This window comes from Rhipicephalus microplus, chromosome 10 (genome assembly GCF_043290135.1).
Source record: "Rhipicephalus microplus isolate Deutch F79 chromosome 10, USDA_Rmic, whole genome shotgun sequence".
Taxonomy (NCBI): domain Eukaryota; kingdom Metazoa; phylum Arthropoda; class Arachnida; order Ixodida; family Ixodidae; genus Rhipicephalus; species Rhipicephalus microplus.
In genome coordinates, this window is record NC_134709.1 from 57,705,726 (window position 1) to 57,719,338 (window position 13,613).

At 41.4% G+C, this 13,613-nt stretch overlaps 1 protein-coding gene across 24 annotated transcripts in view; it reads left to right on the forward strand.

The window, feature by feature from the left end:
- LOC119181662 (uncharacterized) overlaps positions 1-13,613 on the forward strand; it is a 115,249-nt gene that overhangs the window by 66,545 nt on the left and 35,091 nt on the right. For 20 of the 24 annotated variants that reach the window (XM_075875705.1, XM_075875722.1, XM_075875710.1 and 17 more), the window contains 6 exons: positions 1,296-1,369; positions 2,870-3,022; positions 4,166-4,328; positions 6,501-6,574; positions 8,043-8,175; positions 9,434-9,544. The exons of 1 other annotated variant lie outside the window; for it this stretch is intronic. In XM_075875705.1, the coding sequence (XP_075731820.1) occupies positions 1,296-1,369; positions 2,870-3,022; positions 4,166-4,328; positions 6,501-6,574; positions 8,043-8,175; positions 9,434-9,544 (708 nt within the window). The remainder of the gene's footprint in view (positions 1-1,295; positions 1,370-2,869; positions 3,023-4,165; positions 4,329-6,500; positions 6,575-8,042; positions 8,176-9,433; positions 9,545-13,613) is intronic. 3 more of the 24 variants (XM_075875708.1, XM_075875727.1, XM_075875726.1) reach the window with 3 other exon arrangements.

Sequence of the window (13,613 nt, forward strand, 5' to 3'; positions counted from 1 at the left end):
AGACCTAAAAAAAGCTCTTTCATAGAGGCCATATTTCAAAAAAAGTATTGTGTAGGTTAAATAGGTCATGATAAATATGCCCATTTTTCTTTACATGATAGATTCTATTCGAATTGATGTTGTTCGACCAAAGTTACTATTCGCTTCAAACCTAGAATTCACTATTTGCAGAAGCCTACTCGTGAAGGCACAAAGGAATATCCGCTCTTTTCATGTGTTGTCGAAATTGCCATTGCTCTTGTGTGCACCATCTCACCTGTCTTGTTCAAAGTTTGATTTTTATGCCCAAGCAATGCAGCCACCCCACCGGAAACTATTCATGCCCTTTCGCCTGACGAAGCTGGCCGGCACGTTCTGTCTGTCTGAGATTGCAGTTTTAACGCTTGCACACAGAGCATGCGATTCACGTGCTGAGGTTATCAATTTGGACTTGTGGAATAAATGATGAGGGCAAAATAGGTTTGTGGTGATTGTAAAATCGTTGTTGCAATAGAAATGATACCCAGAATATCTTTTTGTAGATAGTGGTTTACTTAGCACAGTATTTTGGCATTCGTGGGAGATGTCTTATAAGACATTTTGAGAAACACAGAGATCAGCAATTATTTTGTACAGCTCCAAAGAAGTGTAATGTCCATTTGTGATATAATTTAGGTATATAATACAAAAATAGGTGCATATTTATAGTCACCAGAATTTTTGAAGTCACGTGGACTTTTTTTATGATAGAAAAAAGCGCATGCAAGGGTGATTCGCAAAGATTAACGCCTTGTATGCAATGCCATCCTGCTATCTTAGTAGCCTAGTTGGCGTTACCTGCACAGAACAAAACATCATAAAATGAATGGAGACAGGGAGCTGCACCATGAAAGTTGTGCAATCGGAGGAACTGGTGACCTCTTTCTTGCCAGTGTTTTCATGACCACATTTGACATCAATCTGCACTGCGAATGTTTTCTATCGTAAGTGAACTCTTGCTCATTGGTAAGTGAACTCTTGACATTTTGGTCATGTCAATACATGTCGTTTCTAAGTGCAACGTTTATTGTTTATGCATTCATGCTTAATTAGTTTGCAAGGCAAACAAGTTGTGTGTTTCTTTGAAAGCACTTCAAAACGTGTAAGGATGTCTTTGCACAAATAAGACTCTGTTGTTTCTGCACTTCAGGCAATTTGGATACGCTTGCCAGTAGTCAATTTGTCCATGGTGTTAGCAGTTTCTTGTTTATTATCACTATAGTTCATATTATTGTAGGCACTACACAACAAAATATGATAATTACCTTTCTCTGTAGACGTCCTGAGGATAAACTCAATGAAAAACTAGAAGCTATGGATCACCAGGACGCCGACACTGCTATTGACAATGGTGAGTGATGGAAGCTTCTTCATTATTATCATAGCATGGGAACATACAGCCCTTAGTTTTTCCCTGAAGAGCTTAATTTTACCACATTACTTTATTGGTTTGAAGAGGCTGGTATACATGAAATGTGTATCTATGACGTCCTTCTTCATAGTGTTGTGGTACAATATAAGACAATCATCATCATCAGCCTAACTACATGGACAAAGGCCTCTTTCATATTCTGCCAGTCAACTCCATCCTGTGCTTGCTGCTTCCACTTTACACACGCTAACTTCCTAATGTCATCTGCCCACCTAAAATTTTGTCTCCCCCTAACCCACTTGCATTATTTCTGACCGACTGGACTTGCTCTACGCCATCTACCGATGCCGACAAGAGCTCTCGCAAGTGTGCCCAGTCCTCGGACTCCAGTGACCGTACTTCGATCTTTCCTATCTCACCTATCCCCTCAGTTTGTTTTCCCTTCTTCTGGCTTATTACCTCACGTCTCTTCCTCTTTTCTACACCTTTACTCCTCCCCTTTCTATCGCTCCTCACCCCCATCCCTTGTGAGCTACTGTTGAGGTGTCTCTCACTGAAGCAGACAGTTACGGGGCTCACTTTTCTCTTCCTTTTGCTCTTAAGAATCGCCCTGGCAAACCATGGTCAGTTACCCTTTATGACCAGCGGTTATCCTGCCTACACGCTATGCACTACACAATGAATCATGATATCTTTTATGTTGTCGAAAGTCATTCACTATGCCAATCTTTGTCATTCTTCGGAGAAGCATGGTACTCGCTACAGACTTGCAAGGAAGTTTGTATAATTTTTTGATGCTGTGGCTGACGAAGATGAATTATGCCTGAAGCTTCTGTAATGAATTTGAGCATTCGACGACCAGCTCATTATGCAATTTGCATTCTTTGATACCTGGCTGTTCCGTTGTTGTTCTGATAAGTTTATTACTCAAATTAACGTAATTGCTTTCTCGACGTGAAGCCGGTTCAAGGACAGTTTTCAGTGCAATTTCAAGCACTGATGTGGCTAACTGGTATATTTCTGAAGTGGCATGCAGCGAACCCGTGTAGGAATCTAGTTTCTTTGGTGTTTTCTATTTAGTTTTCCGTGCAATAGTGGTTACGGACACCGGCGGACAACTACGGCTCACAACACTTGTTGTGATATCAAAACAGCTTTTTCTGTAAAACGAGCTGGTTATATCTTAGTTTGTTGTGAAACGGTATGCCAATGACTGACAGCAACTGCACAATAAATGAAAGCTGATAAAAGGAAGCATACACAAAATCAAAATCAAAGCTATTAAAACAGAACTTCTAACAGAACTGGTTTTGTTTTTCATTGGGGGTATGCAACATTGTGGCTTTCCAGAGCTGCGATCTATCCTTTTTTAAGTAACGCCAAGATGGTGGTACTGTGTGAAGGGAAGGCTGTAAGATATGCATTTTTTAAAGCCAAATTTTGCAACTACAGCATTAGCCACCATTACTGCCACTGCAGCATCAGCTACTTCCACTGCAACGACAGCGCCAGGCACCACCACTGAGACCGCACACCAACCCAGTGCTGCAGTACCAGGCACGTCCACTTCTACCACACCAACACCCAACACCTCTGCCATGGCAGCACCAGGCACCGCCACTGAAAAAACGGGTGAGACTTCAGCATTTTGTCTTCTGTTTTAAAAGAACTATCATTGGGCACATTTGAAGGGGAGCAGATTGGGCTAGCTGGTTTCATGTAGTGAATTAATGGTACAGTGGTAATATAAGAGAAATAGGAAACCCTTTGATTTAGCCTTTTTATATTACCTGTCCTAAGTAGATGTAATTTTTTAAAACTTCAATAGCACTAATACATACATCGAAGCTCTGTTTTTTTTTAATGTTGTATGTTACTTTCATTTTCTGCAGATCAATTTTGAGACTTAGCTTAGTGTTCTCCTTGTATAATCAGTAATCACGAGTTGCAATTCATCCCCTGAGTGACTCAGCAATGCAATGACATTGATGAAGCACTAGGTTACTAAGGTACACTCCAATAATTCTTATCGCTAGCTCTCCCCAGTCTAGGCCTCTGAAAATCTCCTGTAAGCATATGGTAAATAGCATCGAAGAGACCGTATCTCTTTGCCTTACATCTTTCTTGACTGGTATTCTGCAGCTTTCTTCATAGAGCAGCATGGTGGCAAATGATCCTATGTTGGTTTCTTCTTGGATGTCTACATATTCTTTGTCGACGCCCTGATTCCCCAGTTTCTCCCTGACTGATGATATTCAGAGAACACCGCTATAACGCAATAGCGGGGCTCTCTTTGCCCATACGTATTGTACTAATTTGTATGTAGTAACAATAATTACATACGGTATGAGTATACTTATTACAGAAATTCATTCCGCATAATTTTCATATATATGTCGTACACGTTTATTGTAATCTGACAGATACTATAGTCATTGGGACAGCTTAAGGATGTTTTGCAACATGAGAACATGGGAAAAACAGAAGAGAGCACTTTAACGTGAAATGTGTTCTAGGAATATGCATAGATACTAAACCCTGGTATATGTCACTGGCTCCCTTAACTCCCGCCTCAACTTTTTGTATGCCTGTACTTAAATTTTCTCACATTATTATTCGCATGCTTTGAAAATGCGTGAACTTTTGGATTGTCCTATTGTGATCGTGTTTCTTCATTCCTACTACTTCTGTAGAAGATCTTGAATTGTCATTTCTTTACAGTCTGTCATCGCCATTCATTGTCGCAAGATGACAAACCCTTACGTTTTCTTCCAGATTGTTTTGAGACTGCCGAAAACAAAACCGACCTGGCGCTTCCAATGGCCAGGTGCGACAGTTCCAGTGATACAGTTCCCAGTGCAAGCCGTGCGGACAGCGAATCTGCCTCAGAACATCCGACCTGTTCTGCACCAGCGGAGTTGTACGTTACGAGTCACAAGTAATCGATTAGTTCTAATCAACTGCAGTTTCTTGTAGTATTGTCATATATTTGATTATTTTTCTGAAACTGAGACATTCTGGGTAAACCAATAACAAAATCTTGTAATTTTTTTATTAATAATTACTATTTGTCAAAAGCGGGTTGTACCGGTCTACTGTGGCGCTTCCCATCGCACTAAGTATGTGACTGTTCTGGAGAGACCTTCCATACACAGAGACGAGGCAGGTACAGAACCTATTTTAACGCAGCAATGTTAAGAAAGCTTATTTCGGCGAAATCCTGGTGGCAATGTCTGCGTGCCTGTGTTGTTGAGAGCGAGAAATCACTGTCGTTGACCAAAAAATTCAAAAAGATGCAAAGAATAAGGAAAGTTATTGGTTCAAAACACCATTGAACACACACCATCTGCGTTGAAAGCAGGTGCCCTCTGTCATAGAGTCTCAGTATTGCTGTGAAGTGCTTTGGACAAAAGCACTATATGAATGTGATGTAATGAATCGTGCCTTCTCAACGCATGTAAGGTTGGTTGGCAGAAGAGAATAATCGAACCAAGCCTGAAAACATGCGAATTCCAGTGAGTGGGTGTTTTGATTTCCTACGCAATACAAAGTGCTAAGACATATCATCAGGTGCAAAGGCATGAACAAAAGGAGCAGCTGTTTGGGTTCGTGTGTTGTCTTATGAACGCGCAATGAATCCCTTGCCGATTTGCAAAAGGAAGAAGTATGGCATAGAGGCACCTAAGAACAGCACTTCAATTCTTATCCAATCCCCCACAGTAGGTGTGCACCACAATTGATAGGTAAACAGGATGGTTGCACCTGCAGCAGGCATCGTCTAGTAGCTTGAGACGGCCGATTCCACCCTTACGGCACGGTTTAGGCATGCACCGCGAACTGAATCTATGCTAACAGTTAGGAAGGCAACACATACAAGGCGCGATTGCACTATCACGTTCTACTCTTGACTGCAAATCCCAAGAGTTGTTCATGTTTCTTTTTTTTTCTTTTGTCTCAATTTTTCTTCAGCCGTAATCTACAATGCCGTATACTCGTGCTTTGAGAAAAGCAAAAAGTGACGCTCGACAGATGACATGGACCGAAACAGTGAAGCAATGCGCAACTATAGGCTGGTGCACGATTGTTGCTGTGTTATAACACAACGCATACTCAAGAGCTTTCATTGGGGGAGTGGTGGCAGTTGTGGCAGTTTACGTCTCAACAGCAGGTGACCCCTTTCTGACGAAACGTGGGAGTATCGGCGACAACAACATTGGAAACAGCCCCAGTTGAAAGCTAACAACATATAACACTGTCACAGAAGTAAGAGTAAATCTTCGAGCTTTCGATTTGCTTTGGAAGTCTCTTTCAATTGGAGTAAGCTTGAATTATGGTGTTAGGCCAATAAAATTTTTTAGGAATATAATCGATAACAATTCTCCAAGAGCTTACTTAGTTTTCTTGGCTCTGATTAACTGCAGTAGAGGGTTGAAAAACAGTATCGTGTAATTTTGACCTAATTTAGGCATAAAGCACAGGAGTGAGTGCATATTGACTGTCACCAGAGCGCTAGAACTTGCCTGAATTTTATTGAGACACGTAAAGAATGGATGCCGCAATGATCCATATAGTTGAATGCTTTAGAATGCAATACCTTTCTGCTGTTATGTTACTGTAGTTGGTATTATCTCTGCACGACTGACATGATACAATAAATTGGGATAGGCAGCAGCACCACCAAAAAGTTTTGCAATCGGAAAAACTGGTGACCTCTTTCTTGCCAGCGTTTCCCAGTCCAAAGTTGACATCAATCTGCACTATCTGCACTGTGGGGATTCGAATCGTAAGCGAACTCTGGTGCGCTATTTTGTTACGTCAATACTGGTCAGGTTAAACGCGCAACATTTAGCGTTAAAGCATTCAAGCTTGGTTCGTTTACATGGCTAACAAGTTCTTTGGTTTCTTGGAAAGCACTTCAGGGAGTCCAAGGGCATCATTGCATAAGTAAGGCTCAGTTGCCTGTGCAGTTTAGATAATTTGGATACGCTCCCTAGTATAATAGTCAATTTGCCCGTGGTGTTAGCAGTCTCTCGTGCTTAATAATATAGCTTCATGTCCATGTCATATTTGGCACTACACCACAAAACTATATAATGACCTTTCTCTGTAGGACTCCTGAAGATAGTATGAAAGCAGAACTAAGAAGTGTGGACCACCAGGAGAGTGACACATTTATCAACAATGGTGAGTGATATCACTTTCATTATTATTAGGAACAGACATCTCTTTGCTGTTGCCCGAAGGACAATTTTTTGACAGCCGTACTTCATTGATTTGAAAAAACTGGTATATACGAGACGTGTATCTAAGCAGTCCTGCTTTGTAGTGTTTTGGTAGAAGAGAATAACGGGGCTCTTTCTGCCCAAGTTTACTGCAACAATCTGCATGTAGTTAAAATAAATTCACGTTATGAGTATTGTGATTACAGCGATTCTTGATTCTGCATATTTTTTATGCTTTGTTGTACACGTTCATTGTAATCTGACAAGTACTTGAGCCATTGGGAAGGCTTACTGAAATACCTGTAGTATGAAAATGGGAAAAAGCAAACAGAAGTAAGAGATCGCTGCAACTCGAATCACGTCATGGGAATACTGTAAAAACCCGCGTATAGCCCGGGGTTTTTTTCTAAAATTTAGGGTGCGAAATTTCAGCCCCGTGCTATATGCGGATCCCAAAAAGTTTCCGCGCGAATTCAGTTTTGGTTTCGGCATTGGTTGGTGCTATCATCATTATCAGGTGTCTGCGCACTTCTACGTTAGGTGGCGTGGTAGTGTGAGCGGCGTTAGTCCTAGAGACCTACAGGTACAGGCGTGCATCAGGCGAGCAACAGTGGCCATTGCAATCACTTGGCGCACATCACGACGGCCACGATTTTACGTGATTTTAAGCCATGTCGGGACCGCGCAGGCAGTACTCGGCTGCCTTTAAGAGGAAAGTTATTTCTGCTGCCGAAACCATCGGCAACTGTGCCGCGGAGCGGCAGTTCGGCGTGAATGAGCGGAGCATTCGTGGTTGGCGGAAGCAGAAGGAAGTCCTTTTTGCATGCTGCGGCAAGAGAAAAAATTTCCGGGGACCGAAAAATGGAGCATTTCCAGACGTGGAACGAGAACTGACGGACTTTGTTCGGGAGCAACGAGCTGCACAACTCGCTGTGCACATCGAGCTGCTGCAGGCAAATAAATGCATTTTTTCTGTTTTCCTCGAATAATATTCGCGTGAAAATGTTTTTTCTCGCGTTTGCTATCCCCGAGTTACACCTCGAACTATACGCGGGTCCGAACTATACGCGGGTTTTTACGGTATGTATAAGATACTAAGCAGGCAATATTTAATGACCCTATTTAACTGTATGTGTCATAATCATTATTCAGCACCAGGAGTGGGGTGTCGAGATAAAAGCCAGACAAAATCTCCAGCTATCTTTTCTCTCTTTCTCTCCCTCCTTTAAATCATGCGCAACATTTTAGTATGCCTTATGGGCATTTTCCAGCTCCATCGATGCCATGTTTGAAAACACGAGAATTCTAGAATGGTCGACTTGCCATCATTCTCTTTTATGCCAACTACTTCTCTAGAAGATGGTAAATTTTGCACTTTTTTTACAGTCCCCATGAATTATTGTGGCTCTATGACCAACATTTGCTTCCAGATTTCCTCCACACGGCCGAACATGCGTCCGATGTCCCACTTCCGATGCTCAGCAGGGATGCCTCCGAAGATGTAGTTCCGAGAGTTTGCCGCGTGCGCAGAAAGGCAGCTGAAGCTGCCATCAACAAAATGATGTAAGGGAGCATTCGAAGTGTCATGACAGTGGAGCTGTCTTAGAAGACCTAGCCTGTTCCGGGGTAGCAGAGTGGGACATTACGCCTTACATATAATCGATTACTTACAATCAGTTATATTTTCATGTAATTTTGTAGTACAATCCATTAATCTTGCTTAACTGTAACATTCTGCAACATTTATAATCTATCATTTTATCTACTACATTATATTAATAGTGTTCTTTTGCAAATGAGTTTCAACAAAAATTGCGACTCTGCGGTAGAACAATAGCTTGGTGCACCTTTCTCAACTTTTCGGTCATGAACAAGATGACTGTTGCTCACAAACAGCGACATTGATACCGGAATTTCAGCGAAATGAACTGTAATTCTAGGATTTTAAATACATGGTATGCATGCCATGTAGTGGAAGAAGTTTCCTTAACACATGTAAAATTGCATGCCAGAAATGTACAATCGCGCTAAGCATCACAAAATGTGAATTTTCATCTCAAGTGTTTTAAACATCTGTCACCTATCACCAAGCGCTAAGACACGTTGAATCAACCTCTGAAAAAGGATAAACAAAAGGGGCAACTGTGCATGCTCGCGTATGCCTTACAGACGTGTAGTGGGCCCATGCTTTGTTAAACTTGCATGGTATTATTGCGCAAAAAGTGTACAGAACTACCGTAGGCCGCTGTTATAGTATGTGCTCGGCAACTTTTCAGAGAGATGAGTTACTATCAGTTACAGTTTATGTGGATGTTGCTTCAAGGTTGGAAAACAAAGCAATTTACAAGCAACTTCATAACATGCTAGACATTGTGCCTTTTATTTGGGTGCTAGTAGTTTGAATTCTATATTATCAGTATGTGTAATTGTACCGTTTCTAGTAATCACTAGAATGATTTTATGTTTTCTTCAAGAAAATGTGTTTAAAGTGTTCATCACTTCGAAAATTCAACGAGTAAACATAACTAATAGAATCAAGAATGAGAGCATCTTTAGGCGCACTATCAAAAGCGGTACTCTGTTCATTTCTTGGCGGTTACCAACCCATTAAATCATATGCACCAGTCTCGAAGTGACAATGGACAATTGGAATAATAAATTATTGAAATTTCCCTTTTCTCAGTAGAAAGAGACGAGGAGTTTGGATCCCACAAATGCGGAAATCTGTTCAGGAAATCTTTCCATTGAAAAGAACAAACTCCCGTCCTTCCACAAAACATTTTATGTACCATATCAAATCCCATGGTCTTGGCACTCGCAGGAACTCAACCGGCTCCACACGAAAGAAAAAGGCTACAAATACCAGCGATGTTGACAGATATGCCCATCACCACAAGAAATCATCAGGGAACCGATTCCACGAATGCCAGAGGTGTGTCCAATCATTTACAAGGAAGCCTGATCTCGTGGCAAATACCTGTACGCATTGAAGAGATAAGCCCTATCAATGCGGTACATGTGCTAAGTCATTTAAACAAAAAGCTCATCTCTGGGCACACGTTTGCACTCACACACGAGAGAAGCCCTATCATTGCCACGTATGCACTAAGTCATTTACACAACAGAGTAATCTCGGGGCACACCTTCGCGCTCACACAGGAGGGAAGCCCTACCATTGCCATGTATGCTCTAAATCATTTGCGCAGGAGTGCCATATGGTGGTACGCCTCTGCATTCATACAGGCGAGAAGCCCTTCAAATGTTCTAGATGCACAATGTCCTTCGATCAGCCAGCAAATCTACACGTACATAAACGCCTGCATGTTGTTTCGTAACTACAATGCTTGTGTGATCACAATTTTCTAATTGCTTTTTGAGTGTGATGCATTTTGCTTTTGATATTCGCACACTCCTACTTCCTGGAAAGAGGCTATTATTCCCACTTTGAAAAAGGGCAAGGACTGTTCTTCAGTTTAGAGTTATAGGCCTATCGCACTTACAAGCTGCTTGTGCAAACTTTTTGAAAAAATGATAAACTGCCAACTTGTACATTTCCTTAAATCAAACGATTTGCTCGACCTGTTTCAGTGCGGGTTTTGAGAGGTCAAGTTCACCACTTACCACCTTGTTCGTATTGAGGCACAGGTCAGAGATGCTTTCATCCACAAGCAATACTTCCTTTCTGTGTTCCTCGACATCAAAAAGCCATATGATACAACATGGCGCTTTGGCGTATTAAGAGACCTGTCCCACCTTGGCGTACTATAATCGAAAGTTACTTGTCAAACCGGACATTCCGCGTTCGAGTAGGCAGCGTTCTTTCTTAAACATTTGTCCAAGAAGCAGGCGTGCCGCAAGGTGGTGTACTTAGTTGCACACTTTTTATTATCAAAATGAATTCTTTGCGCTTTTACATCTCTCGCAATGTGTTTCATTGCACATATGTCGATGACGTCCAGCTTGGTTTCAAATCTTGTAATCTGGCCTTGTGTGAGCGGCAGCTTCAGCTTAGTTTGAACAAGGTATCCGATTGGGCAAAAGAAAATGGGTTCCAACTGAATGCACAGAAAAGCAAGGGTGTCTTGTTTTTCAGAAAGAGGGGCATTCATTAAGAACCTGATATTCAACTGCATGGGTGACGTCTTTCTGTTAATACTGAACACAATTTCTTAGGCCTAATCTTGGACGCCAAGCTAATCTTCATACCACACATCAAGTATCTAAAAGACAAGTGCATAAAAACCATGAAGGCTCTTAAAGTGTTGTCATGCACTACGTGGGTAAGGGGCAAGAAGTGTCTGATCAATTTGTATACAAGCCTCATATGTAGGGGTGTGTGAATATTCGGCGAATATTGCATTTGTAATATTCGTATTCAATATGATAACCAGTTATTCGAAAGTTTCGAATATTCGAACTAACTCGAATATTCCTCGAGTATTCGATGTTCGCAAATATTCGTTCGTGGGCTTGTGCAATTACTCAAGTGCTTCAAATATTCAAACGAATATTAGGGTATTTGAACTCACTTCGGTTCAAATTTAAATTAATAAGAACTTCAAAGAATTTGCAAGGAAGTGCATATTATTCCGAATGTATTGATTCTAAAGGTGGTTTCACTACAGTAGAGAGTGCTGAACCATGAATGCATCTATTCAGGAGAAATCCGCTCTGCCGCAAAGCCCCCCTTCAAATTTAAAGGGGCCCTGCAACACTTTTTGAGCATTGTCAGAAAACGCTGCCGATCTGTAGTGTGGCTACTGAGGACACACAAGCCAAATATTATAGCGCATCACGCGGCTTACGATTCACAATACATTCTCTAAGCCAGCTCAAAATTCCTCGTTTTTCTCGGCAAATGACTCCATAAGCTCAGGAAGCACGCTTGACGTACTTTCTTTTCCCGTGCCATCCCTCCCCGATTAGCTTCCAGTGTTTTCGTCGGGATGAAAAAAGAGAATGCACTAGCAGCGTGCTAAAAATCTTTGCCACTCAGCCCGTACTGGACAGATTCTAAATATATTTGCGGCGGTGAACTCATGAGGCAATAAATAAGCTTCTGTAGTGAATCGACCCCATTGATACTTGAAAAAGTGTCACACGGCCCCTTCAAGTGAAAATGTTACTCTCCATTCAATTGATTTTATTAAGCTTAAAAGCTAATAATGATGGCTTATATGCTCCAATAAATTTTAAAATGTTACGTATTTTAAGGGTTATGACTCGTATCCTGCTAAAAGTAAAAGCCTGCTATTACTCAGTTTTTTTTACTTCTTTTGAAAGAAAAAAAGAGAAGGAATTGGCATAGAGGCTGTACTTTATTTTTGAGAATATATTGTGCAGGTCATGATAAATATGCCGATTTTTCTTTATATGTCATATATACCATTCGAATTCAATACGAAATCATTCAACCAAAATTACTATTCGCTTTGAACCTAGAATTCGCGTGGTTCAGATGACTGAGGTGCCAAAGACATTTTGTGAAAGAGGAGGAGGAGAAGAGAGAAATGAAGAACACGGCATTCTTGATCGTAAAATGACTAGCACGGTCCTCGAGAAAAGCAATGGAAGCAAGCGAGATAATTATTGCTGTGTGGTTGAAAAACGCCCCAAGCACTTCTATTTTCCTTAGTGACTTGACCAGATATGAGAACAGGGGTCGAAATTGAAAATAAAACTATAAAATTGGAGTCTTTCGAGCTAAAAACTTGATGAATTGTGACCACCTAAATTATTATTTGCTTAGACCTAAGTACACGGGTGTTACCTGTAACAAAATCAAACCAATGGCCTCATGCTCACTAGTTATCAAGGTAGGTACAAAAGCTCGTCTTCCCTTTTTTTTTTTTTTTATTAAGTGCTACCACATGAAAAAAAGATACGAAAGGTTTGTTCATCATGTGAATTGAACCCAACATCACAGCTCACAGCATCACAAGCTCACCTATTACTGTTATGCTTTCTGGCAAGTACAGATGGTGACATTTTTTTCTTAATTTTTATGTGCAATAGCTAACTAAATAACAATTGTACTGTTTCCAACCTAAATATATGATTGAGTAAAAGATTACCGTATTTTTCGGTGTATAAGTCGCGGTTTTTTTCTGAATTTTTCGTGGGTGCGTCTTATACAACGATGCGACTTATATACATTCAAAATCGAGTTGGATGCCACGGCTTGGGTGGCGCTGTTTACGTCAAGCAGAGGTTATCTGATTGGTGGCTAAAGTCAAGGCACGAGTGAAAATTAAACCCTTCACTGTGAAGTACGAATCCTCAACTTCATTATTTAAAGAAAAAAAAAGAGATAAATGTAATGATTAGTTCACTAAGTATTACGGCTAGGTGGCGTTAGCCGCCGCCCAATCTAAATGGTACAGCCACATCCATCCATCCATCCATCCATCAAAATGGCGTCTACGGCGCTTCACCGCTACCTTTTTCCTTCCTCCGCGGCCTTCTGCGATGCACAGAAACCACATTTAAAAAGAAAGTATGATTAACGGTAAGTTAACACCCTAAAGGTAACGCAGCTATGTAGTTTTGCACAAAAAAATAATCATAGGGGTGAAAATGTGGAGGTATTTTTTAAATTACAAATTATGAAAAGCAAGTTTAGATTTCAGAGCCACTTCCTTTACCGTCACTTCCGTCCGCCATAACGTCTTCATTGCACTCGCTGTGTCGTTGTTGCTGCGCGCGTCTCGTGTGTTGTGTTGTGCGTCGTAGCATAGAGCCGGTAACGCCGTAGAACCTCGCGAACCATGGCGCCGCTTGGAAAGCAAAGTCGGCGAAGCTATGACGCCAAGTTCAAGCTGCGCGCTGTTGAATTTGCCGAAAACCACGGGAACAGAGAAGCAGGGAGGCAATTCGACGTCAGTGAAAAAATAATTCGTGACTGGCGCAAGGCGCACAGCGTCCTCCGGACGATGAAGTCGACAAAGAAGGCCAACCGCGGCAAGAAGGCGCGCTGGCCGGACCTCGAGCGTAGCCTGCGC